Here is a 24,306-nt window from a genome sequence, read left to right as displayed (position 1 = left end):
CTACCAAAACTCAAACATACTTGAATATATATATATATATATATATATATGTATCATTTCATTCTACAAAAACTCATTGAAATAACAAATCTAGGAAATGCCTTGGATTTGGTGACCATCAGAGAAGAAAGAAAAAAGATTTTATACTTCAGAAGTATATCCACAATTAAAACTAAATTTAAAAAAATAAATTTCAATAGGAGAGATTTTAACTTATTTACATACAAAAAATATATTTATATGCATATATAAATAAATTTACAGACCTCCTAAACTGACTAAAATAAAAAAGATCAAGGCTTCCTGGTTGAATGATTATATAAAAGAATCAAATAAAATTTTATATATATATATATAATGCTTAAAGTAATTTGCATGTTTCTGTCAAATTACTTATATCGAAATCAGACTTTCAACAAAAATTGATACTATGTTGTTGTTTTTTTTATTAGAGAAAATAAATTATTTTCTTTTACAAACAGAATATTAAGATATGCAATCAAGAGTGAGTGCTAAACTAATAATCATACAAAATGTGAAGTTTCTTCTTTCTACAATGTTAAAACATAGTAAATAAACTATCTTTACAATACAATATGTAATATAATTACATCAAGAATAATCTTATTTCAAGATCATAAATAATTGGCAGTGGTTTGTATGAGGTCAAAAATTTGAGCAATAAATAAATTAATGTGTTTGTTTCATCACAACCAATAATTTTATCAAGGAATAATTCTACTAAATTTACCTTGCTGTATTCTACAGGAAATAATAAATATGCATGAACCAAAATCAGTATACAGAACATTACAAAAGCATACTTGACAGTTTTCTCTATAATGAGAAATGCATAACTTTTCTTACACTACAAACTGTATTGCTCTCTAATGACTGTATATTTACACTAGACTTACCACATGGCAAGCAATATTTAACATATCACCCAATTCTGTTCCAAAGAAAAATAGGCTTCTATAAAAGCGATATCAATAACAAGTAGTGAAATATTTACATCAGAGCCAGAGTTGATCTCTTTGGCTACTCATTTTTTTTCTTTTTTTTTTTCATTTTATCTTTTCTTTTTTACATACTGCAGTAAAGCTGGTTAATGTCACTTTCAAACAGTAGTAGTAGTAATTATAATAATAAATTAACATTTCACTTTGTACATAAAATTACCAATTCCAATGGATGGCACCTGATTAGTTATGTGACGATTTCTGAGTAGCCCCTAAAAAGAGCGAGAAAGAAAATACAAACTTATTATGACTAACAACATTAAATTATAAAGAATATATATACATTAAATAATGCAACAGATAAACTGTTTGAGAGTGTTGGATGCAAGCCAATGAAATGGATAACAAGTTTTTCAAAACTTATTTTGTACTATGTAAAAGAAGAAAATAAGATTCTAATAACTGATATAGTCATAACAACTATGTATATAATTTAGGATTATTATGCAGTATAAAAGTTTTCTTTTTGCAATGTTTCATTATTAACAGTTGCAATTTACTTTTTTTTTTGATAAAGAATTCATTTCAGTATCATTACACAAATTCTACTAGATATTTTTTGGAGATCGTAGTAGTTTACGAATTGTTTCTATAGGTTTGAACGTCACTCTTATTTTGTGTGGTTTGAGGAGATTAGCGACCTTGTTAGAGATACTGCTCACATACGGAATGGCGATTGTTGTAATATATTGAGTGTCTTCTCGTTCTCTTTGTGGTGGCTCAGAGAAAAGGATTTTGTCGACATGTCTTCGTGGGTAACCATTCAAGGTAAAGTTATTAGATATCAATGTTAATTCATCTTGGAGGTCCTTTTCATCTGTTGTAATGCAGACAGCTCTTTTCTTTAGTATGTATACTATGCTGAATTTGTGAGAAATGTGGTGTGAATAACTGAAATGTAGATAACATCCTGTATTCGTAGGCTTCCTGTAAACTGATAGGTTCAAAAGGCCATTAACTTGCTTCTTATTAAGATGGCCAAGAACGGTAGTTGTTTGTCTTTTTCAAGTTCTAGAGTAAATTTAATAGAATGGTGAAAGGAGTTGATTTTATTGAGAAAATCAATTAGGTCATCTTTGTTGTGGTTTCACACAATGAAGATATCATCTACATATCTCCACCAAATTATTGGTTTAGGATTTATTTGAGATAGAATTTTATTTTCAAGATCCTCCATAAATAGGTCAGCACAAGAAGGTGAAAGGGGGCTACCCATTGCCAGGCCAGTCAATTGTTGGTAAATAGTTTTCTTCCAAGAAAAATAGTTTGAATTTAGGCAATGATTGTACAGTGAGGTTATATCTTGTGGGAATAAAGTGCCTAAGATGTTGATAACTTCCACCACAGGAACGTTTGTAAAAAGAGAAGTGACATCTAAGCTTGCAAGTAGATCATTTTCAGATATAGTAATGTTTTTAATTTATCCACAAAATGTTGTGAATTTCGGACATAACTCCATGAGTTATGGATATGTTGTTGTAAGAGTTTAGAGAGAGATGCTTAGACAATAAGACAATAAGTAGGTAGTTAATGCCATCTACAATGGGGCATAAAATAATACCATCTTTGTGAACTTTTGAAATCCCATAAAGTCTTGGAGTTAGAGGGTGCATGGATTTTAATTTTTTAATTAGATCTGTTGGCCAGTTGATCATATTGCATAGTCATTTGTTTGTGTCATTGTGGTTTTTTAATGTAGGATCTTTCATTAAGATATGGTAAACAGACACGTCCGATAGTAGATTGTTGACTTTATCCTCATAGTCCTTGGTGTTTAATATCACAGTACTGTTACTCTTGTCTGCCTTAAGTATTATGATATCTTTCTTTCTCTTCAAATTATGAATGGGTCTTCTATCTAGAGAGGTGAAGTTTTGGTATGGGGTTCTAGAAGAGGAGAGTATTATGCAACTTTTTAATCTGAATACTATGTCACAATTTCTTCATTAAGTAGAATGATCCATTCACCAACTTCCTTTTCTCTCCCCTTCTGTTTAAATACTCTGATTTCCTATAAAATCACAAGAGTGGGCTAAAAAATCTTAACACTTCTGATTTTTAAAGGTCACATGATTTGTGAAAAATGCATTCTTAATATAAGTGAAAGATCAGTGTCCTTAACACTCCTGTGAAAGTAGCTTTTTTTTTTCTTTTTTGTTATGTTATTTTTTTAAGAATAATCAATTTTTATAGTAATATTTCTGCTGATTTTCATATATTAATAGCATTTGATATATTTCCTGACATTCTGTTGGAATACAGTTTAATATTCAAGTACTACCATAAAATGGCATCAAAATCTTAAGAGTATAATAGAGCAGTAACTCTTTACACTAGTGAAATTGTTAACAAGGTGGCCTGACCCCCCCCCTCCCCACTAAACAGAATTATGTCATTTTGAAAACTACTGAGGATACTGATCATGAATTAACTTTGATAATACTAGATGAAAGAAAATTATTAAATGGACAACGAGAGAATTGGAAAAAGTTGAAAAGCAAAAAGAGAGGTATCTTCTGATACCTCTCTTTTTGTTTCTCAAAAACAGTAAGCAGCAAAAGGAGAAGGCACTGAATCAGGTTAGATTTCACATAAAGATGATCAAGTAGGTAAAATCAGTTATAAAATAAAAAATGATGCCAGTAAATGTTTGCATAATCAATAGACTACTGCCTTTCCTTGTCTAAACAAAGTCATTGCACTGGCACATATACACACTGCTTGCTTGTAACTCTGTATTTCAAGCAAGCACTGGCACATATATACATGCTTGCTTGAAACACAGGGTTACTCAAGATCTCTGTGGAAGCTGATTGTCAGAGTGGATATATAATGGAAAACTTGGTGTCTGTTTAGTTTGGAGGAAATAGTAGCAGGAAGACTGATTATGCAATTTAACAAATAAATAGTTTCTTTTCTGCTGTCTGTTAGTCCTCAAAGTACATAAAATCTCATGATGTTCACTGGACATTCTTCAAGGTTGTGGCCAAAAAAAACCTATGCAAAAAACTTTCAATGCAAAGTTAACTCTTTATGCACATCGATTTCGTCCTCCCTTTAAATAGATTCCGAGCTTTGTGTTTGATTCACATTTCAGCAAATCTTCACATTTTTACATTTAGTGTGGGCTTTCACATACACATACATGTGTAAGGCTAAGACTGTGATTGGTATTTTTATGCCTTGCTTCACTCATTAACAGTAAATGTTTTTCTATGATAAGCTGCATATATAAAAGTAAAATATTATACATTTGGATTCAGAAAAAGCAAAATCAAATAAATCAAATGTTATTATTGTTTACTTATTACTGTAATTTTTATATCAAATGAGTTTACCAGATCACACTGCAATATACTATTCAGCAGCCACAATCCAAATCCTTTACTTAATACATAAGTAAAAAAAAAAAAAAAAAATATATATATATATATATAGTCACAATAACATGCCCAAAAACATTAATCAAATTAAGGTATCTGCTTTTTCAATTTACTGCTTAACACATCTCGATATACTAATGTCACACAAACGTATTACAGCTTTCTTTACAACTTAGCATTCAGTATTAGCAAGACAAAATATTCAATAACAGAAAAAATAAGCTAAATGTTATTTGTAAATTAAGGAAAGTGTGCATATTTATTTCAGTATGTTACCATCAAATAAAACTGACTTCTTTCCAAGCAGTGCATATGTATGTATGTATGTATGTGTGTGTGTGTATTACTTGTATTTATTTTTTAATCTTGTAAAAGTTATTTTTACTAGAACCTTAATATAATTAGATCATGATGCTCTACATTATGTATGTGCAGATCACACATATCATTGCTGAATATACTGGTTTCTGTTCTTGTTGTTTAATTTGAAAGTCATATTGAAAATGCCCTTGATACTAGGGCAAACATTTTATAACTAATAAAAATATATTCATCAATTATTTCTTAATTCCATATTAAGAAATAATTCAGAATTATTTCTTAATATGGAATAATTTCTTATTCCATATTAAGAAATTCCATATTTCTTAATATGGAATAAGAAAGAAATGACCACATTTCTTTCTTATTCCATATTAATTTATCCAGCTGACTCACAATGATATCAGCTTTGTTTATTCTATTATCTATTTCCATATTTAATTTGCCACGTTCACTAAAAATTGCCTAAATAATTAAATTGTTTTACTTGTTTTATTACAGTAGCCCTGGAAATTTTTTTAAAAAAATTTGAATTGGAAAAAATAGAGGCATTATAGTAAATCGGAAAGAACTAAATCACCTACGATTTGCTGATGAAATTGATCTTTCAGGAAACTCTGCAGAACTTCAACAAATGATCAATGAACTGAATGCAGAAAATAAAAAGAAAGGATTAAATATAAACAAAGACAAAACAAAAATAACGTATCATAAATACATCATCAAAAAGCAAGTACAAAGGAATACCAGGAAATTGATACAATAACCTCCTCTGTTTATCTAGAACAAAAGATTGCAGTATAGAGAGGTTGTGAAGAAGAAATTATATGCTTGGTTGGACAGGATAGCCTTTGGAAAAACACCATGATGCATTTAAAAGAAACATCCAAATCTTCCTTAAACGAAAAGTATTCAACAGTTGTATAAATCTGGTCATGACATATAGAAGTGAAGCATGGACTTTGACTAAAAAAATGACTAACAAGTTGAGGACCACCCAGAGGAAAATGGAAAGATCATTAATTGGTATTATCATTCTAGACAGAGAGAGAGCAATATTTAGATCAGAGCTCAGACTAGGATGAGGGACATGAAAGCCATTAAAAGATCCAAATGGCAATGGATACAGCATATTGCAAGAAGTAACATTTCAAAGTAGACAAAGTTGATATCTGAATCCCAGAGAAGGAAAGAATTTACAGGAAGACCAAAGATATGATGGAAAGATGAAATTAAAGAGTTGGCTAGAATTCAGTGGCAAGAAAAGCTGAAGATAGGAATGATAGAGGGCTTTGGGAGACACCTTCATTCACCAGTGAACGGAAAACAGCTGATGAAAAAGACTTGTTTTACCGGTTCTCCATTCAAGATGTAGTGCTGATGTTTTCAACATTCTTACCCGTTTTCATAGCCTTTGTCTTTATATTGCTGATTTTCATGTCAAGTTAGTTACAGCAGTTATTCAATTTAGTTAATGAACTGTACAAACTTGTACTGGATTTATTTAGGAGTATCTACATAAAGTAAACAGTTGGGATTAACATATTCAATTTTAAATAGAAAAAAGAGCCTAAGTGCTTATTCACAGTTGTGAAATGCACCTAAAAACTTATGTTTATGATTCTGATTATGTTACATATCACTAATGATCATGTATTACACCACTTATTTTTACACATTAATGGTTGAGAAGTACATACCCAGTCAAAGTGCTCAAAGTATAATATAAGACATCGATCCCAGCATCCCAGTCTTATCTGATGTAAATGACATAGTTTTGGTGTGGAACTGTACACAAGCCCTAGGCTCCATACTACCAAAAATGATAAGCCTAAGGAGTGAATTAATGTAAGTGCAGAATGAGATACAACAATTAGATGAGAACTTGAAGGTGACTGATTACAGCAGCAATTTAGAATGTAAAATGGGGGGGGGGGAGAGAATAGTGTTGTTTGTGGATTCGATTATCAAAGATATAAAATTAGAACATGTGCTGAAAGTATGTTTGAGAGGCAGTACAATTAGTGGGATGACTGGGGCTGTGGAGAGAAGAAGAATTACAGATGATTAGACTGTGATAGTTGGAATGAATGATTTGCAAGGTAGTGTAAATGAGGCAACATGGAATTTGAGAATGTTATTACAAGCAGTGAACAGTAAAAGTGTTAAGGATAGGGTTGTAAGTATATTGCCCAGGTATAATAGTAGGGAGCTGTGAAGAAGGATGATGATTATGAATAGCATGATAACAAGAATGTGTAAGTGGAATCTTGGGTTTACTGATCTCCAAGTTAAATTTGAAGGTGAGAGAGAAAGAGAGAGAGCTAATTGCTGAAAATGATTTTCATCTAAGCGAGAGTGGTAGTGATAAGTTTGGTAGATTGCTATAAAGTGCAGAAGAGAGTTTTTCTTCACAGGAAAACGAAAACTAGAACATTTAGCCAAACAAAGTCTGACTTGGACTTGGTGATGATTCTTTTGCAACTTTTGTGGGCAACAGTAAAGGCAGAGTGAGCAGCTGGAGTTTTGGTCTTGAACCAATTGTGATAAGCAGATTTTTTTTTCTTTTACAGCACTGGCACATGCTTTTGAGAACCAGGTCTCGGATGATGGCTGAGAGTTTGGACTAGAATAGGGGATGAAAGCGTTCATTCCTCTGGGGATGATTTTCTGTTATTCAGTCTGAGAAGGTGTTTGGATCAGAAGAACTGAAGCAGAAGTTGGACCATGGGAAGGAGGTATAGAAGTCATGGAGGTCTCCCCAGTTGTCCTTGTAGTGGCAAAAGACACGAGACTGTGAACTAGTGGGTATAATTCAGTGGCAAAAGAGACTTGTATGAAGTTGTGATCTGAGTTTCCAAGGGGAGAACTGACAACCACAGTATACTTGGAAGGGAAGCTTGTTAGAAAGAGGTCAGGTGTGTTGGCAAATTGGAGAGGGATGTCAGGTATTCTGGCAGAAAGATTGATGATGGGAGATAGGTCATTGCTGATGGAAAACACTTCAGCATCCCTGCCTGCTTGATCGGTGAAACTGGAGAAGGGAAGCCAATATGAGTTGTGGACGCTAAAGTCCCCAAGAAGGATGACCCCACTATTCAGGTATTTTGACAGCAGAAAGTCGAGCCTTAGAGAGAGATAGTCGAAGAGGTCAGAGTGGTTGTTTGAGGTCGGAGAGTGATAGAGAGAGAGAGAGCATACAAAAAGGGTAGGTGATTTGGTAGGAAAATTTTGCACCAAAGCAGATCAAGCAGTGGGGATTCAAGGATTCATCGAGTTTGATGAATGCACAAGTACTGCCCTTGTGGCAAAAAGAACTGTATAATGTGTAGTTTGGGATTGAAATGGAAAAACCTTTCAGTTTTAAGCAACATAAATAGGTATAATGGCCTGCAGCAGCTCACTTTACAAGAATGGAAGACTGAAAATTTAAAAATATTGGTGCACTCATTTGTGCAACATCATTTTTAACTTATTACATTACCAATTTAACACAATACTCAACTGCAAAAATTTACACAATTTATTTATTTACTTATATATGCTCAGGTTTGACATTGAGATCAGGGCAATGTCAGCTAATTGGATTGTAATTAGGCTATGTGCTACTTGTTTATTAATAATCAGAATTTGGTGGTGATGGTATCCACCTAAATACTAGTGGATCCATGAGTTGAGCAAGGCTATAAAATAACTTTTTAAACAGATTTATAAATAATTTATAAATAATGTTGAAGAGAAAAAACTACATAAGTAGAAAGTGATTTTCAATAAACCTGGATGGAATGGGGAAAACCGATGGAGGGTTTCCACTGCCTCCGCCCCACCTCCCAGTAGTATGCTCCATCACCTGCTATCTATGTAAATGCTCAACAAACAAGGGCAGAACAAAAGTAGATATTTCTATGAGGAAGAGCTTTAGACTATGAAAATGAAACAGAACAACTATTTTGGAAAGGGGAGGATTGAAAATATGACTGCTGAAGAAGAAAATCAGTGAAATTCAATATGTTCAGAACATGACTCTAGAAGGAGCAAATGTTAACAGCAGTATAGACAAGCTGTTAGTGTTTGAAGCATTACTTATGCAGAAAAATTTAATGACAACAAATCATGGAACTAATTTAAATAGTATGAAAGCTGTTGGATACTTGAAAAGGTCTGCAAACAAACAAGTAGTAAACAGTGATATATTTCAGGTACTGTTTCACTTTGTGCATTAACATTTCCTTTTCCCTAATATTCAAATTCCTTGATCCTTTTGTCAATATTCTTTTATCCACAATTCAATATGTTCTTTAAATTAGGGTAAAAAGGCAAGAAAACATTTTTCAGATGGAACACAAAATGTGCATGGGTACACAAAAAATGTGCAGTAGGAATTTAAAATCTGTGCAGCTAAAAGTATTATACAGAATACAAAAACATGAAACTATTGTATGTTTATACAAAGCATATAAATATGTAATTACAATAGAAATATCATCACCCATCAAATTCCTGCCATGTACCCTCAAGGGGTGTACAGAACAGTATAGTACTACATGCGAAATTTACATCATTACTAACTTCCTATCTACAATTTTCCTCCAAATCAGTCTGTTACTTATCACGACTCAGACATTATCAGATCTTATATTTCTATCGTCTAAGGCACTTTGTACTGTATCAATCCACCTATATCCTAGTCTTCCTCTGGGTTGTTTTCCTGCCAACCTGGCAGAGAACACTTGTTTTGCTAATCTTTCCTCACCCATTCTGTTTAAGTGATCATACCACCTGAGATTAGCTCCGCTAACGCATTGCTGGATGCTGACAATGTCAAATTCTTTCCTAATATCCTCGTTTTTAATATGATATTGCCATTGATGCCATCTGTTCATGCCTCTAATCTTTCTCAGGACTCTCATATCTGCAGTCTCTAGTCTTTGGTCAAGTGTTTTACTTCTGACCCAGCTCTCAGATCCATAAGTTAAAACTGGTCTTGCATACAGCTAATTTAGTGTTCTGACTAATTTTACCTGTTCACAAAGCAGTTGACATTTTCAACGGTTCTGCTTATTTTCATTGTCTTTGTCTTTTTATTGCTGACCTTCATACCATATCTATTACAACACTTAAATACAGATCTTTGTTATATTCCCATGTTTTCTCAACTATTTGTTGTAAAGTGAAGATGCAGACAACCTCACCATGTGCCTCTCTGGTTGAATCAATCAAGGTTTTCTTCAAGGCTTGCCACTAAATCTCCAAGGTTTGGTTCCTGTTTTCAAACTCTTTCATTTTTTTCTTCAATAATCTTTGTGTATTGTAGTCTACAATTTACATCTGAGAGCTGCTCAACTTTTATTCGCTTTAAAACTTTCTTACATGTTATTCTTTTCAATATGAAATTCAATTTTATCCTGCCCAAGACTAAATAGTGATCACTTCCAATTTCAAATCCTCTGTAAACTCTGGTGTCCTGCACCAGGAAGAAAACATCACTATCAACAATAACATAACAACAGAACTAAAATTTTCTTATTTTTGCCCTAATCTCATGCATATTTCAGTCTTTCAAGTCAGCTTCTTAGAAAATTCCTTTGTACAATGCTTGCATGTGCAACAACTCCGATTCATGATAAAACTTGTATTCAGAGAGTGTGACAGTGCACATAGTCTGAAGGAAGGGTTAAGTTATGACATACTTTGAAGTCCGCCTTGGAATTTTGGAAATCTGTGCAATGGAAGAAACAAAGCATCATGAAGTGTGCCTTGCAGTCATGCATACTGATTTATAATGAGACTCCCCCCCCACCAACACAATACTGTGGCCTCAATCACTTATCCCACTAAAGTAAGCAAGAGACGATAAGTAAGGGAAGGTCAGATATTATAAATAATAACAGTGTTGCTAATTAGTAAGGTTGTTCACTTTGTGCTGTTATGGCTTAAAAACTATACAGAGTGCCTTCCACACTAAAGGGATTACAATTATAATATTGAAATGAAAAATGACCAACCTGATAACGGTGATGGAAGTGTGTTAAATGAAGGAAGCTGATGTGTTGATAATTTTGCAAGATTGGATTCTGTATGTTGTGATGAAATCCCTAAAATTGAAAAAAGTGAGTTATGCAAAACAAAGGATTATTATATACAGAGATTTGATTTAAGAACTTTTTCCCCCAATACAGAATATGAACACGTATAAAGACCTACTCTTATGCTAAAGCAAATTCAACATGCATATATTATAAAAATTAAAAAATAAATAAACTGTAAATAACTTAACTGAAATTGGAATCATATAACCAAACTATTAAATATTTATACAGCTGCCATACTATTCCAGAACAATTATACACATTTACTATGATGGCAGAAAATATTTATGAGGAATTCAGAAAACTGGACAATATCAGAGCATAGTACCTATAAATAATTTTATATTAGAGTATGTATATGTTTATAATGTATACACTATAGTGTGTATATGTTTATAATGTATACACAGTGTGCCTGTTAAGTAATGAGATTGATTTCTTACAGGACAACCCTTTGAATAAAAGTAACAAATGTGTTTATAGTTTTGACTGCTAAAGGTGTCTTGTAATTGCAAGTGCAACTTTTGAGTCAGGTGATGCAGCAGTTTTCGTGTGGCAACCATAAGAATGTGCAAGTGGAGTATGTCAGAAGTTGCATCATGGAGCAAAGAGCTGTGATAAAATTTTACTGTAAATTAGGAAAAACTGCTACAGAAGTGTACCAAGGCCTAAAAAAAGTTTACAAAGTTGCAGTCATCCCTGCAAAAAGTTTACAGAGCAATGACTGTCAGAGCCATGCAGAAGTGTTCCACTGATTTTCAACGTTTGAAGAGGAGAGGGAGTCCTTGAAGGATGAACCACACTGTGGATATGGCCAGTTTCTGCACAGACAAATGAAAATGTGGTGTAAGCTAGGGAAACTGTTGCCCATGACAAGTGAATAACCACTAGGCTACTTGCTGTACAGCTTGGTGTCGGTAAGGATTCTGTTTCTGTTGCATGAAAACACACATGCGTGCCAGCTGTGAAGCAGCTTCTGGTTTCCAAATCTGTGTGATTGAACATCCCCCTTATTTGCCAGATTTAGCTCTCGCAGACTTTTCCTCTTACCAAAGATGAAATGTGCCTTGAAAGAGGAGCACTTCAGCAAAACTGAGGATATCCAACATGGTGTGACACAGACACCGATCCCATTCAGGACTTCCACTGTGCATTCAAACACCTATACAATAGATGTAAATGTTGTGGAGTTGGAGAGAGATTATTTTGAATCTGTGTAACTGACAATTCCAAATATATTCTTTGTTTTGATAAAATAATTGTGTCATTACTTAACGGGCACACTGTGTATATACCACTAAATGTAAAGCATCAACCATTGTCTAGACAGGATATAAAAAGAAAATGAACAAATAACTGTAAATAATACCAGAGATTATGCAAACTGGTTAGCCAAGTGATGATCATATCCACTCTCCAAACATAAAATTCCAAAATCTATAGCCTCTTTACTGTGAGTTTCCATCCTTCAATGGGCATGAATGTTAGTGAACATCTTTAGGTGATAGATGACTATCACTGCATTAAGTGGGATTACTACCATGCTTAGTGGTCTAAGAAATTTTCAAGTTAGCTCATTAGTATCATTGATTGGCTGAAGACTAGATAATGTACCATATATCACATGTGGAATTTACATCCCACATAACAAAGTTGCATTAACCAAGCTGGCAGCTTCAGCAAGTGGAAACAAACTGATAAGGCTAGCAATCTGGGAGTTATAGTGAAGAAAGTTGACAAGTTCAGAGAGAAAAAATTGTGCAAAAGAGTCTATACAATTACTTTGATGGTGAAGAATACACTGACAAGGCAAGAGAGAGAGAGGGGTAGGTTATTGTTTCTGTTTATAAGGATAACATGTGGACCACTGTGCACAAATTTGGCTTGTTATTCTTAATAATGAAGTAGTGAAGGAGAGTATTCAAAGGAACAATCGATATCTTCATTGGTAGCAGTGACTAATCTGATCTCATCTCAACAATTGTGAATCACTAAGAATGTGATTCATTGTAATCTTCAGTGACTTTGGATTCAAGAATTCTCCGGAGGTTAGAGTAAATCTACTGAGATTTACTCATTTCTCTTTTCTTTCCTTCTTTTAACTTAGAATTTATGATTGCTGTACAACTCCAAATGGGTGAGCCCCATTGTGAAAGCCTTAAGTTCAAGCAGGTGTGAGTAGGAACTTTGGATTCGATAACAGGTACAGTTCAGAAGTTTCTATGAATTCTTGCAGACAAACTGGGTCAACCAACTGCAGGTTGAGCTTGGCAGGCTAACAGCCACCCAAGACAATGACAACAGACCAGAGTCCTAGAATTTATATTCACAACTGGCAGAGATTTAATCCAGGAAACAGCAGAGGAACACGAGTTTAGGTTCCACAAAGTCATCAGTAAAAAATGATACAAGGATCCAAGATCTATCAAGACTGCAACACCCATGGAAGTAGAAATGAAATGCTATAAAAAGAGAGTTTATGCAGTTATTCTGTGAGCTAAGGAACAATGGAGGGATCTGGCAACAGTCCTCAAAAGCTATAAAATGAATTTTACAAAAGCTAGGAACAAGGACAATGGGATACAGCCAGAGATTATTGTCAACTACTGTGCATTCACTTAATTTTTGGACGATAAAAATTTCCAGATCATACTTTTGCTCTAAAAAAAACTTCAAAGTGGTACCATGCAGTATATTATTTGCAAAAGACATCTGAAATACCAGACTAAACCCTATTAAAATTAGCTATATGCACCAAGCAGACAAACAGTCAATGTTTCTTGTCCTGTTAAAATCAGCAAACAATACTGAGAGAGCAACAATCTAAAAATTATCTGTGACCTGGCTATAAAATCAGAACCATTACGAATGGAAAGCATCATCTGGACGATGCTATCAATGTCAAAAATTTGGCTACAACTATCACTGCTGAAAGGCTGATTTCTACAGCATTAAATGTGGAGAAAACCACACAATGGCTACCTGCAAAATATTGAAAACTGAGCTGGATAAAGTGGCCCAACTTTGGTGGACCACATCCTGCCAACTAGAGTTGCTTCATGAGAAAATTTTGCCATGTAACAAATAAAATAATTGGGAATTCCTGAGTTTACCATAATCTCAGTCCCATCTTGTACGCTGTACACATGCAGCATACATGATGAGACTGGGACTGAAAATGAAGTGTAATAAAATAATTAGAATTAATTATTTTTGGCGAAACACTAATTTCACTTCATCGTAGTTACCCTTAACAATGAATAAAACATATGAAGAATCACTGCAGTGTGTATGTGTGTGTGTGTGTATAAGGATGATAAAAATCACAGCAAATGCATTCCAAAACATTGCAGCAATTTGTCATCATCAAAATGTGGACTTTGTTGTTTTGAACATATTAACAGTGCAAAAAAAAAAAAAAAAAAAGAAGAAGAAAAAAAGAAGTGAATGCCCAAGGAAAACGAAGACTAAGTATAATAATATGCATTCCAGTAGGATACTATTAGATAATAAGCTGTCTGAGAAAACAGCAACAGACCCACTAGAGAATGATTTCCTGTGTAGATCAGTAACCTATTCTGCTCCATGTGTTTGAAATAGATGTTAGTAGATGGTGGGGTAGAATGCTAAGAGACACTAGTGCAATAATGTATGCACTTCGATTTGTCAAAGTGAAATGATCTGGCAGGGATTTTATTTTCAATGCATACAGCAATAGAGATTGTGTTGCCCTATGGAAACAGCACATGTATCCATAGCACTAGGCTGCCAGAATTCAGAAAAACCATTATAAGTTCAATTCAAGTAAGCAACTAGAGGAAATTTTTAAGCCTTTCTTCAACTAGTTCCCAAGTTAGTTGATTACTGGCATTGACAAACAGAGTTATTTCCTCCTAGAAATGCTGTTTTTTAATTGCAAAACTCAAAAAATTCGACCATAGAACTCGCACTATTTTGGATAATAACATAATAGTGTTAGGATTAGAAACTATGAGATGGTGGCAGTTGTCAGCTGTATTCTCCATCCTGAATACCTATTAAAAATCAGTAATTGCCTTGGGCCAGAGATCTGAAATTTGAAAACTTCAAAAGTTAGTAAGGACTACATGATCTTCCCACTACTGAGAATGAAGGCACTGGTGGATTTTTTTTATTTTTACAATAAGGCAATTGTCATCAAAAGAAAACTGGTAGTAACAGAAAATATTTCGATATAAAGACTAAGAATGCACTGATCAGAATTCTCCAGTTCTGGTTCTACGTGCTTGTTAACGGATAGGATTCACCCATTAAATCTTTAGCCCACCCAGTACTGTGGGTAGGGGTAAAGATTTTTTTTTTTCTATTTTCAGTTTACTTTTTATGTAGTCCAGAAACCTTACTCTAGAGACTAAACAGAGAACTTCTTCAAGCTACTTCAGGCCTCCAATAAGCAGAGCGCTGGTCTCACACTGGAATGACAAAAGTTGGTGAAGTCATCTACATAGAGGGCAATCTTAAAGTAGCAAATAGTCATTCTTTTATTGAGCTTACTTTGAGTGCAAATACTGTGACAAAACTTACTTTTGCGAGACTCCCTTGGGAGAGAATAGCTCCCATTTGGACTATGTTTTGGTTAGACAAAAGTTTTTGATGAAATAAGAGAAGGATTCCTTCTAAGACCACAATTGTGTAGGTCTTTAAACATACAAAACCCTCAAGCTGTGTCACAGCTTTATCCATATCAAAGAAAAACAACACTAGATGCTCTTTTTTTTTTAAAAAAAAGCATCTCTAATGGATGTTTTAGTCTGCCATGATCTAGTGTTGATGTTTACTTGAAAATAAAGATTATTACTCTCTAGAAACCATAAAAGATGAGAGTTAATTTTTTCCAGACTTTGTATAGATAGCTATTTATAACGATTAGATAATGATTTGTAGCATTTAGATCAATGTGCCTGGCTTAGGAAGGACAATAATTGACAACTTACACTAAGAATCCAAAAATTCACATTCACAGAAAATTCTATTAAATAGACAGAGTAGTTGATCCATGAAGATAGTGACAGATGTTTAACAATCTCACAATGTTAACCAGTTCTATGGCTGTTGGATGGCATTAAAGCAAAGCAACTCTGCATTCTTGTTTCATGATTGGATTGGTGTAAGATTTCAAACTGTTTGAAGTGAAGAGTATTTGATGCTTTTCAATCAAAGATATCTGATCAGGTTTGGCACAGGAGTTTACTTAACAAACTGCCATCTAATGGTCTGCCTCCCTCACTCTGCAATTGGATTGCCGACTTTCTCACTGTGTGTCATGGTGGACAGTTTACTCTCTTCAGATTTTCCCACCAATGCAAGAGTACCCCAGGATTCTGTTCTTTCACCCACTCTTTTCCTCTTGTATAAAAATGACCTGTTCTCTCGGACTTTCAAACCCTATCCATAGTTTTGCTGATGACAGTACACTACACTTCATTCCTCCTTTTCATTCAACAAACCTTGTAGCACTCAAGTATTAGAATCCTCAAGATCTACCATGACCAGTGACCTGAACTCAGACCTTCTATTTCCTAGTGGGGCAAGGGCAACCTTGTCAACTTTAATGGCATCAAAACTCAGTCCTGTCTGATCTCTCGCAAGAAAGAGCTTGCAACCCTTCCCCTTAACTTCAGTAATACTGATATATATATATATATATCCATTCAGATTTCTCTTCTTGGACTGACCTACACCTCCAGTCTTTCCTGTCACAACCACATTTCAACTACAGCTTCTACAGCTGCCAAAAAAATTGTACTTTTTCGCACAAAACACTATTTCTACCTTTCCCAGCTGCTAATTCTATACAAAACCCAAATCCTCTCTAAGATTGCTCTATTCCATCCAGAAGAGAGCAATCCAGATAATTAATGATCCCTCTCACACATGCCCACTTCGATCCCTTTCTCACACAGATGTTCAGTTTCTGGCACATTAGCCTTGTGCCTCTTCTACAGATATACTTTCACAGACAGTGCTCTGCTGAAATGGCTACTATTATTCCACCATTCTCCTCTAAAATCATTAAAACAAGAGCCACTGCTAACAAACACCCCTTTACAGTCCATCTTGAAACTCTTCCCCACTCTACCTGCCCCAAAGATTACAACCCTCAGTTGTTCAAGCAAAATGTGAACAGATTCCTTCTTTCTTCTATTCCTCTTGCCACACACAGCACTATTGTTACACCCTGATAACCAAGAATGTAAAAATTTCAGTTATCATGGTGTAACAAGAAAATAAAAATATAAAATCCTATGTAAGTAGCTAATACAAGATATTTAAAGACAGAAAATATGCTTGCATCCAAGAAAATTAATTATAGCAGAAATTGTTTGTTTAACTAAATAATAAAAAAGGGAACAAAAAAATTACAAAAAAAAAAAAAATAGGTTAAGTAAGATAAAAAAAAGATTAGAATAAGAATTTGTATGTGAGAGGCTAGTTTAACACTCGAAAAGAGGAGATTAAAATATTGAAGTAAATTCTAAAAATGGGATTAATTTAGTATAGAGACTAGCTTAAAACAAATGACGATCGCTCAAGGTCAATTCCCGAAGTGAGATGTCGTCACATGAGAGTCATGTGCAAGGGACCGTAGCATGTTTTGGGCAGAAAAACAAGACTTTAATTGGAGAGGAGATCGACTCCAGTATGGGGAGGGGAGAAATTGAAGAAGGTGCCGATAGGGGCCATGCAGATAAAAGGGTTAGGGACCCCCCCCCCAAAAGGCCTTTTTTTCCCCTCAGAGTTTCTTTTTTCCTGAGTGAAGGCGTAGGAGTTATCTCCGTCCGACGCAACAAAGAAACAAAGTGTGCGGGAATTCAATCCCATATTCCTATTGCAAGAGATGAGGAACGCCGTGTAGTTACAAGAAGGAATTGTCTAAGTATCTTATCATCCAGTACTCGTATCAAGGGAAAGAAAATCCATACAGAAATCCGTGCCCACATGATGAGTTCCATAAAGATAGAATAGAAGATCCTGTGTGTATGTCCTTTATTCAAGCATGAAAGGTATAGATTGTGAAAACCAGGGTTCGTCCTAGAAAGGTACCATAAAATCTTTTATCAATTGAAATCGCATATAGTTGCAATCATTGTTAATTACTAGACAGTCGAAGATATACTAGGACTTGAGTACAAATCAGAGTAGAATGAGAGTAAACTAGTTTATATTATTTGATAAGCATTCATGTGCTAGAGATTTATGTATGCACATGGTATTTCATATGAGAGTGTCTTAAAGGTCAAATGTATGTATGGGCATAGCAAAAGGATAGTTTAACCTATATTGTTTGTTTGTAAGTCAGATAAGGTGGACTGAATATAAACATTAATGTCCATGGTATTATGACAATATAGAGCATTCTGACTAGTTTAAGGTTAAGTGACTGCTTAATTGTTTCACACTCTGACATATTTTTGTAATTGCTCCTTGTTTTCGAATTATATATCTTAAACTAAATGTCCTGAAAGGCGCAGTATAATATTAGGGACACTAAAGGGAGAAAAAGCTTAAATATTAGAATTTTGTAATATCTTATGCATAGTTAAGTTTTGAATAAAGAAAATAAAGATTCACTTGAAAGGATAAAAAAAAAGTTCAATAATCATAGATAGGGACACAACACTATACACACACCAGTGTGTGTGTGTGTGTGTGTGTGTGTGTGTATGTATATATATATATATATATATATATATATATATATGTGTGTGTGTGTTAAAGATACCGAGTAATTTTATAACCTTGGTTTTAATCCTTTTCCCCAAGTAAGCAAACAGATAAGTTTGCGCCTGAACGTAGTTCAATCTCTCATCCAGAGATTCTTATTTAATAAGGTCAAAGCACCTTGTAGCAACTAGCATAGGTAAAATTGATAAACTCTGTATTACTAAAACCTTGGCATTTCAGGGTCTGCCTACTCACTGATGAGACCTCAAAAAAGGTTGAAACTGGTCTGGGTAGTAACCCCCCACCCATAATGTATAACATCATACATCTCCTAGGAGATGTGTTTTACATTATAGGAAATATCAAGGATAGTGATCAGAGCTTGATCCACCTTAACCACGAGTTGCCTTGGTGTTGCACTACCATGAGACTTGAACTACGTTCAGGCGCAAACTAATCTGTTTGCTTACTTGGGGAAAAGGATTAACACCAAGGTTATAAAATTACTTGGTATCTTTAACATATATTATACCCAAGGTAAAAAACTTGCCACACACACATATATATATAGTGCCATGCTGTAGGTCTTGTGGCCTTTCGTGTGTGGATCAAATATTAAAAGACTGAAAGATTTGCAGGTATGCAGTTTTTTTTTTTTTTTTTTTTTTTTTTTTTTTTTTTTTACAATGGGTTTTGACTGTTCATGGGAAATGATCTGTTATATGATATTAACATATTTTGACTATGTTGAAAGTTCACTCGGTTATACTATAAATTAAAGATGCTAAGAAATTATATTCTTAGCATCTTTAATTTATAGTATAACCAAGTGAAAAAACTTTCGACATCCATCTCTAATCCATAGTATTTTAGAAATTAAGGTTGACACCTTTTGGCTACTTGTATATGGAAATATGACTTCTGCATTAATTCAACCTTGGTATTACTTCTGCGTGTGGCCCCCACTAATGAGACCTCAATAAAGGTCAAAACCGGTCTGGATAGTGAACCTTCCCATAATGCAGAGCATTATACATGTCTGCAAGGATATGTGCATTGCATTATGGGATACTAAGGCAACTGATGTGAAGTCATTAGCCTTTATTGATATAAGAGGAACACAGTCATGAAGTGACTTCATGTGCAAACTTTGCTTACACTTCGTTAAAGGATGAAACCAAGAATATAATTTCTTGGCATCTTTAACATATATTCTGACCATGTTACTTATGCTATTTGTTGTGCTTCTTATGGAGATATGATCGATATACAAACTTTTGTCTGCCATCTCCTAGTTGGTTGGAAGACATACTGTCTGAAACCCAGATCACAAATCTAGGTTTCAGACAGTGTAAATATTTAAGTATTTTTAAGCAAGTCATTGTTACATCCCCTAGGTCAGTATTTCTCAAACTTCAGATATCCGTGCAACCCTTCTTAAATTTTCATTATTACCAAGTATCCCCTTATCAAATAATAAATAAACGAAGTATATTTCATTGTAAATGTCTATTTTATTTGAATTTATATGTAAGCGGATATGGAGTTTGAGTTGAAATGCTAATTCTCTTCAACCGAATTCCATAATATCTGAAACATTCACTACATAGGTTTATATTTCTTAGTTTTAACACGCTCACGATGGAGTGGTCTCAAGCAAAACCATATGTTGCACGGCAACATAAGGTTTTGCTTGAGTCTATACAGCAGTTTCTGTTGGAGATGAGATGTGATTCATTAGTTAGTGCACATTTTATCTCAGTTATTTCTATTTGCACTATTTGTTGAGAAATATAATGATTCCATGTGTTAATGATGCATAGTCTAAAATTGCCACGTACCCCCTAAAGACCTTTCGTGTACCCCCGGGGGTACGAGTACCACACTTTGAGAAACACTGCCCTAGGTAATAAACTGTTTTGGTTTTGACACTTTTCAGCTCCTTCTAGCACCTCATTAAAATAAATGAAGTATTATTGTCCTTATTGTGTACTTATATGCAAGTTATGCTGAGTTAGATTTTTATATGTATCCCTTGTGAAAATTAAACCATCACTTGATTTGTTATATGTTCGACATTTAAAGAATATGAGGTATCCAGGAATAGCAAACATACTTATTTCTTCCTCTATGATCCATCTTTCAGGCAGTATGATCATATCAGGCCTTGTGTTGATATGCTTCAGCATGACCAGAAGTTCATCCAAATTTTGTCTTAAGCTCCAAATGTTTACATGTAGAATATAGAAGTTATTCAGTTTCGGATATAAAGGTTTTCAGATCCTCTAAATATCCTGTTCAGATGTCTTTTATGCCCCCCCCCCTCCCATTAGGAGATAATGTCACTCAAATCTTATTCAATCCTAATTCTGTGGATTTTGGCTGTGTTGTTCCTTTGTCAAAAATATTTTACCGTTTTTTAATGTGTGCAAATTGAAAACTGTTTGCTATCTTGAATTGTTTTACAGAAGCATAGAATAATACTCGTTAATGTATACTTAACAATAATCAGCTTGATTTTTTTATATTTATTGTGGGCACTTTGTGAGCAATTTATATAATTTGGCATGAAAAATCAGCAAAACAAGAGACCAAAACTATGAAAATTGGCAGGAACATAGAAAACTTCAGCTGCATTCTGAATGGAAATCCTATAGAACATGTAAAATATTTCAGCTATTTAGGTATTATTTCTAAGTGGGTTAGAAATAAAAGCACTTGATCAAAGACTAGATACTACAGATGTGAGAGTTCTGAGAAAGATTATGGAAGTGAACACGTGGCATAAATAGCAGAATCATATTAAAAATGAAGATATTAGTAAGGAACTTGACATTTTCACCTTCAAGAATGTGTAAGAATGGATAATCTAAAGTGGTATGGTCACTTAAACAGAATTGGCAAGTAAAGGTTAGCAAAACAGGTGTTTAATTCCAAGATGGCAGGAAAAAGACCTAGAGAAGACAAGATCTAGACAGATGAATTCATTCAAAATTGCCTTTGAAGAATGAAATGGTAGATACAATAATATTGGAGTGCTGACAAGTAATAGACTAATCTGGAGAAAAACTATTGACAGGAGATTAATAATTTAATCATGTAGTTAATTAAGATAACTGAAATTGGGTTTTTATTAGTCAGAATTTGATACAACTAGAAACCGACTAGTTTCACCATGTTAACTGGTGGCTTCTTCTGGATTAGATGAATATACATATATCAGCTTAAAACAAACAAGCTTAGATTGTGAATCAATACATAACTGAAAAATTAAAAATACCGAATTCATAGGAACTGTTACACAAGTACGTGGAGCGTGGATGCTAGGCCGTCTTTTGGACTCTACTCCTGAGTAAACTACTCTCTGATATCTTTCCATTAACCACCCTCCTATCCATCTCACCAACCCTATATCCATTCCCATATGTTGCAGTTTACGGATTAGAATTCCATATGGTATCCTGTAAAAGGCCTTAGCCAGGTCCAGCAGTATCACTGTAAACCCATTACCCTTATCCAGTTCAGCCATCACTGTGTTATAAAACCTGAGCAAGTTACTGAAGCATGATCTACCCTTCACAAAACCATGCTGTCCCCCATACAGTATCTCATTTTCATCAATCCATTCCTGTATTTTCCCCTTGACTACTTTCTCCAAGACCTTGACAACGATTCCTGATATGCTGATCGGTCGGTAATTTGCAACAGTAATTTTGGATCCTCCTTTATGCAGTGGAACTATTTTTCCCTCTTTCCACCCCTTCGGGACTAAACCAGACCCGAGACTCAGATTAAACAATATGGTCAAGGGCACTGACAATTCTTTAGCCGCTTCATGCAAGACATGTGCTGGTATACCATCCAATCCCACAGATGTATTCACATTAAGGTTCTGTAATAGATAATTCACCTCCACTTCATTCGGCACAATTCCCATATAAACTAATGGTTCCTTCATTCCTTCAATGTCACCACCTGGATGATATACTCTTGCAAAGTGCTCACTCAGTAATTCCACTATATCGACTGATTCAGTAAACTCCCTACCATCGGCATTCCTTAAAATCATTCTGCCATGTACAGTTTTTCTTTTACTTGCAACATATTGAAAGAACTGTTTGGAATTCTCTTTAGCTTGCACGGCTAATTTCCTTTCATAATCCACTTTTGCTTTTCTTACCACACTCGTTATCCTTCTGGCCTGCGCTTTATACCATTCGTGTACCTGCAGGTCACCTTTCTCCTTAAATTTCCAACACAGTTGTTTCTTTTTTTTGCAACTCAAGCTTAATGGTATTATTCATCCATTTAACCCCTACTTGATTTACTATTCGGACACTAGGTATACAGTCAGCCATAACCTCCTGCAAATGCTCCTTGACCACTTCCCATGCACTATCAACATCCAGCCCTTGCAGTTTTACATGCCATGGCACTGAACCAAGCAATCTCCTAAGCTTGTCATACTTGCCAGCACGGTAATTCCACATGTACCCTGTCTTAATCGAAAATTTCACACAATTAGCCACCTCCCAGGTCAAGAACTTATGATCACTCTCACCAATAGGTGGCAACATTACAGTCATATTCATTAACTGGTCATATTCATTACAGTCAAATTTTCAGATGCTATTACTAGGTCAAGCACTCTCGAACCCCTAGTACTTTCCATTGCATGCTGTCTCAGATAGTTATCCCTTAATAACTGAATAAAATCCAGTTCCTTCCTCACATGTGTCCTCTCCTCCTTCCAATCAATGTTACCATAGTTGACACCCCCCATAATAATTACCCTCCTTCCACTCATTTCATCAATTTGTTTATGCATACTACCTCCACCACCTATTCCATCACCTGGTCTATAGCAGCACCCGACTGTATATTTTGTTCTGCTAGTCTCAATCTCACACCAAATAGCCTCAAATGAGCTCTTTTCACTATCCTGCAATACAACTTCTATTCTCCTTGGCTGCAGTTCATCAGCTATCATCAATAACACTCCTCCCCCCATTTTATTCTCTCTGTCCCTCCTGAACACACTATACCCCTACACATTCTATCCCACTAACTATATAATCTTCTATCAGCCATGTTTCACTAATGCCAATAACCTTTTTCTCTAAATTTTCTCTAAAATCTCCACCAGATAAAATCACAACAGCAGATCCTCAGTGGATCTACGAACTACATTTAAGCATTATAAATTTTGTACAAATTAAATTGCAATACGTTTTTGGCAAAAGTTACAAATTTCCTAAGGATGTGATTAAGGAATTACTGTACAGTGCTTACAGAAAACTATGTGCAGAGACATTTCAGTATAGAATATGTCCATGCCGAACTGCAATACAGCTCTCACAATGTCGTACCATGCTTAGCACTAAGTGATTCAGGAATTCTTGATGCAAACTGGCTCATTCCTCCTTCAGAGCAAGGATATTCTTGTTTGTTTTCTGGAGGGAAATTTTGAGAAGCAATGCATCTCCCTATAGTGTCCCAAACATGTTCTATGGGATGACAGCCACTCGATTCAATTAATATCCTTGTTAAGTATCTCCACTGCTTGTGTATGATTTTCTGTAGGTGAAGAAATCATAAAAATGATTTCTTCACTTACAGCACCATGGAACAATTGAACATGATGTTGAATAACTTTTATGCAACATCATTCACCAGTCATAGTCCTTTTTCTAGTTCCTGTAGCTTGGGGCATCCATTAAGCATTATGCCCACCAAACATCATGATCCGCCGTATATATATCTTCTCAAGAATATTCTCGTGATCCC

The 24,306-nt window shown here is 34.7% G+C and overlaps 1 protein-coding gene across 1 annotated transcript in view; it reads right to left on the bottom strand.

The window, feature by feature from the left end:
- Positions 1-466: 466 nt before the first annotated feature.
- LOC150104247 (uncharacterized) overlaps positions 467-24,306 on the bottom strand; it is a 260,544-nt gene continuing 236,704 nt past the window's right edge. Inside the window, exons 15-16 of the mRNA XM_090396434.1 lie at positions 10,732-10,821; positions 467-1,234 (exon numbers count right to left, since the gene is read on the bottom strand). Of these exons, the coding sequence (XP_090252560.1) occupies positions 1,206-1,234; positions 10,732-10,821 (119 nt within the window). The 3' untranslated portion in view covers positions 467-1,205. The remainder of the gene's footprint in view (positions 1,235-10,731; positions 10,822-24,306) is intronic.

The sequence above is a fragment of the Typopeltis vanoorti genome, chromosome 8 (assembly GCF_054136105.1).
Source record: "Typopeltis vanoorti isolate ZY-2024b chromosome 8, IOZ_Tvanoo_1.0, whole genome shotgun sequence".
Classification (NCBI taxonomy): Eukaryota; Metazoa; Arthropoda; class Arachnida; order Uropygi; family Thelyphonidae; genus Typopeltis; species Typopeltis vanoorti.
Note: the sequence above shows the minus strand (reverse complement) of the source record. Positions and strands in the feature narration are given on the sequence as shown.